We start from the raw sequence: 2,500 nt of genomic DNA, 5'->3' as shown, positions 1-2,500 counted from the left end.
CAGTAGTCTCCTCCAGGCAGTGCTGTGAATAGGAGAACCAGAGAGAACTTAAAGGAAACCTTTAGCTAATTAAGCCCCGAGCCCTGCATCCTTGCTGGCATCCTGGCATCTCTCAACGCCAAACGGATTGTAATTAGTTCCGCTAATCAATGGCAACTACTTATTATTTCCTCTGAATTAGCCTAGCTGTTGTTAGTCTACAAGCCCTGATCAAAGACAGAATCGGCTAGGGGAGACAATGCCTCCCTTCACCTTCCTCTAACCAGACGATGTTCTCTGAAAAGCAGCATGACCTCTAACCTCATTAGTGGTCTTGTGAGGCAGCGGTAGAGTATGGCGCTCTAGCAATGTGTCGGTTGTGGAGAAGAAGAATCCCACTAGGACCGTACAACAAGATGTACTGTATGTTAATTGTAGCCTGCTGGAAGTTGCGTTTGGATGAAAGCTTCTTGTAAATCGTGTCTGCGGAGGGCGCCAGGCATCACTGAAGACACCTCTCACCCCAGTCACAGACTGTTTGCCCTCCTCCCACACGGGAGGCTGTACTGGAGTCTAGTCTCCCGCATCAGCAGGCTTGCAAACGGCTTCTTCCCTGCAACTGTCAAGCTGCTGAACTCAAAATCCCGGCGGTAGCCTTGCCCCCTAACCCCCCCCCCCCCCCTCTAATACCTCTATACCCCCCCCCCCCCCCCCCCCCCCCCCACCCAGCCCCCTCCACCCCCCAACAGGAGGAACATTGCACACACACCCCTATACCACTCAGGACTTCAACTTAGCTTTTGCACCACTGGTGTTTTGCACACTGTACCCTTACTGTACATAATATTGTATTGGTATCCAATGCCGTTGTTCTGTACCTATCATACTGCACATATCTTAACTGTACATATCTTCGCCCTTGTCTGTATATCACACTGCATAGGCTATATCTGTCCATACTTTTATGGCTTTTGCACGATGCATTATAGCACAGACGAGGGAGTCAAACGAGGGAGTCAAACGAGGGAGTCAAACGAGGGAGTCAAACTAGGGAGTCAAACTAGGGAGTCAAACTAGGGAGTCAGACTAGGGAATCAAACTAGGGAGTCAAACTAGGGAGTCAAACTAGGGAGTCAAACTAGGGAGTCAAACTAGGCAGTCAAACTAGGGAGTCAAACTAGGGAGTCAAACTAGGGAGTCAAACTAGGGAGTCAGACTAGGGAATCAAACTAGGGAGTCAAACTAGGGAGTCAAACTAGGGAGTCAAACTAGGGAGTCAAACTAGGGAGTCAAACTAGGGAGTCAAACCAGGGAGTCAAACTAGGGAGTCAATCTGGTCAGATGCCAAACTGCATTTCGTTGTCTTTGTTTGTACTTGTACTCTGTCAATGGCAATTAAATGTAATGTGATAAATAGCAGCTGTATTCTAGTCCGGTGGCTGTGTCGGTCAGTGGGAAAGAAACCCTGAGTTTTGATTCCAGGCTTCGGGGTCAACAGAAGGTCAGAACGTTTAAAGGGCTATTTTGCAGGGCCACTATATATAGGCTTTGGTGTTTACAGTTGCATGAAAAAGTCATTAGGTCATCCTATCATCATGACTGGTCTCAGGGGTGATACTACTGTGACTCTTTAGACTGTATACTGTATGCAGAGCCACTGCTGTTGCCTTTGTTGTGTTGCTGCTCTCAGCAAGTTGACTGTGGAGTAATGAGGTGCATCCTGGGATACTGGAAGAGACAGGACAGGAGGGGTCCTACAGTACAACCAATGGCCCAGTTCCACAGAGCCTGCCCTAGGGATAGTAGGCCATTTATTGGTGTGTGTCTGTGTGTCTGTGTGTGTGTGTGTGTGTCTGTGTGTCTCACTTTTTCCCACAGGATTTTGCGAGACTGTGGTGGGTGGATTTTGGACCTTCTTAAGTCTTTTGTCAACGGAGGTGGGGAGGGGGGGTGCTGGCGGACAATATTTTTGTCGATGGGGGGGGGGGGATTATTAAATCATACGCCGATTATTGATAGCCCTACATCGTACGGACCTACAGTAGATGCAGTGCGAATCCCAAAGATCGCGTCGCTCACGTGAAAAAATCGCGCCACTCGTGTCTCAAAATATTTGGCGGGACAAATTAGACTATGGCGGGCCGTCGAAGTCCCATTAATAGCTGTGTGTGTGTGTGTTTTTGTGTGTGTGTGTGTGTGTGTGTGTGTGTGTGTGTGTGTGAGGGGGTGGGTTCTTTCTTGTGTCTGGACATGTCATTAGTTGTGCCGTGTAAACATATAGTATGTCATTTCTGTCATCTAGCCTAATGCGTAACGTCCACTGATGCTGTGTGCTGTGTGGGTGTGTTCCAGGAGAGAGAGCGTCGGGCAGCCATGCTGACGTTGGCCAGTAAGCTGAAGAGGGATGAAGGGGTGAAGGCTGGCAGGGCCCCTGGGGTCTCCTCAGACTCCTCTCATAGAGTCTCTGTCAGGGACAAGCTTCTCACCAAAGGTACATCACACTCACTCACACACACACCCA

The 2,500-nt window shown here is 49.2% G+C and overlaps 1 protein-coding gene across 1 annotated transcript in view; it reads left to right on the top strand.

Moving 5' to 3' along the window:
* The window catches only part of ube2f (ubiquitin-conjugating enzyme E2F (putative)), a 64,308-nt gene that overhangs the window by 3,399 nt on the left and 58,409 nt on the right, over positions 1–2,500 (top strand). Inside the window, exon 2 of the mRNA XM_080537232.1 lies at positions 2,332–2,470. Coding sequence (XP_080393358.1) covers positions 2,353–2,470 — 118 coding nt within the window. The 5' untranslated portion in view covers positions 2,332–2,352. The remainder of the gene's footprint in view (positions 1–2,331; positions 2,471–2,500) is intronic.

The sequence above is a fragment of the Nansenia antarctica genome, assembly GCF_963989245.1.
Source record: "Nansenia antarctica genome assembly, chromosome: 7".
Classification (NCBI taxonomy): domain Eukaryota; kingdom Metazoa; phylum Chordata; class Actinopteri; order Argentiniformes; family Microstomatidae; genus Nansenia; species Nansenia antarctica.
This window is presented reverse-complemented; position numbering and strand designations above follow the sequence as displayed.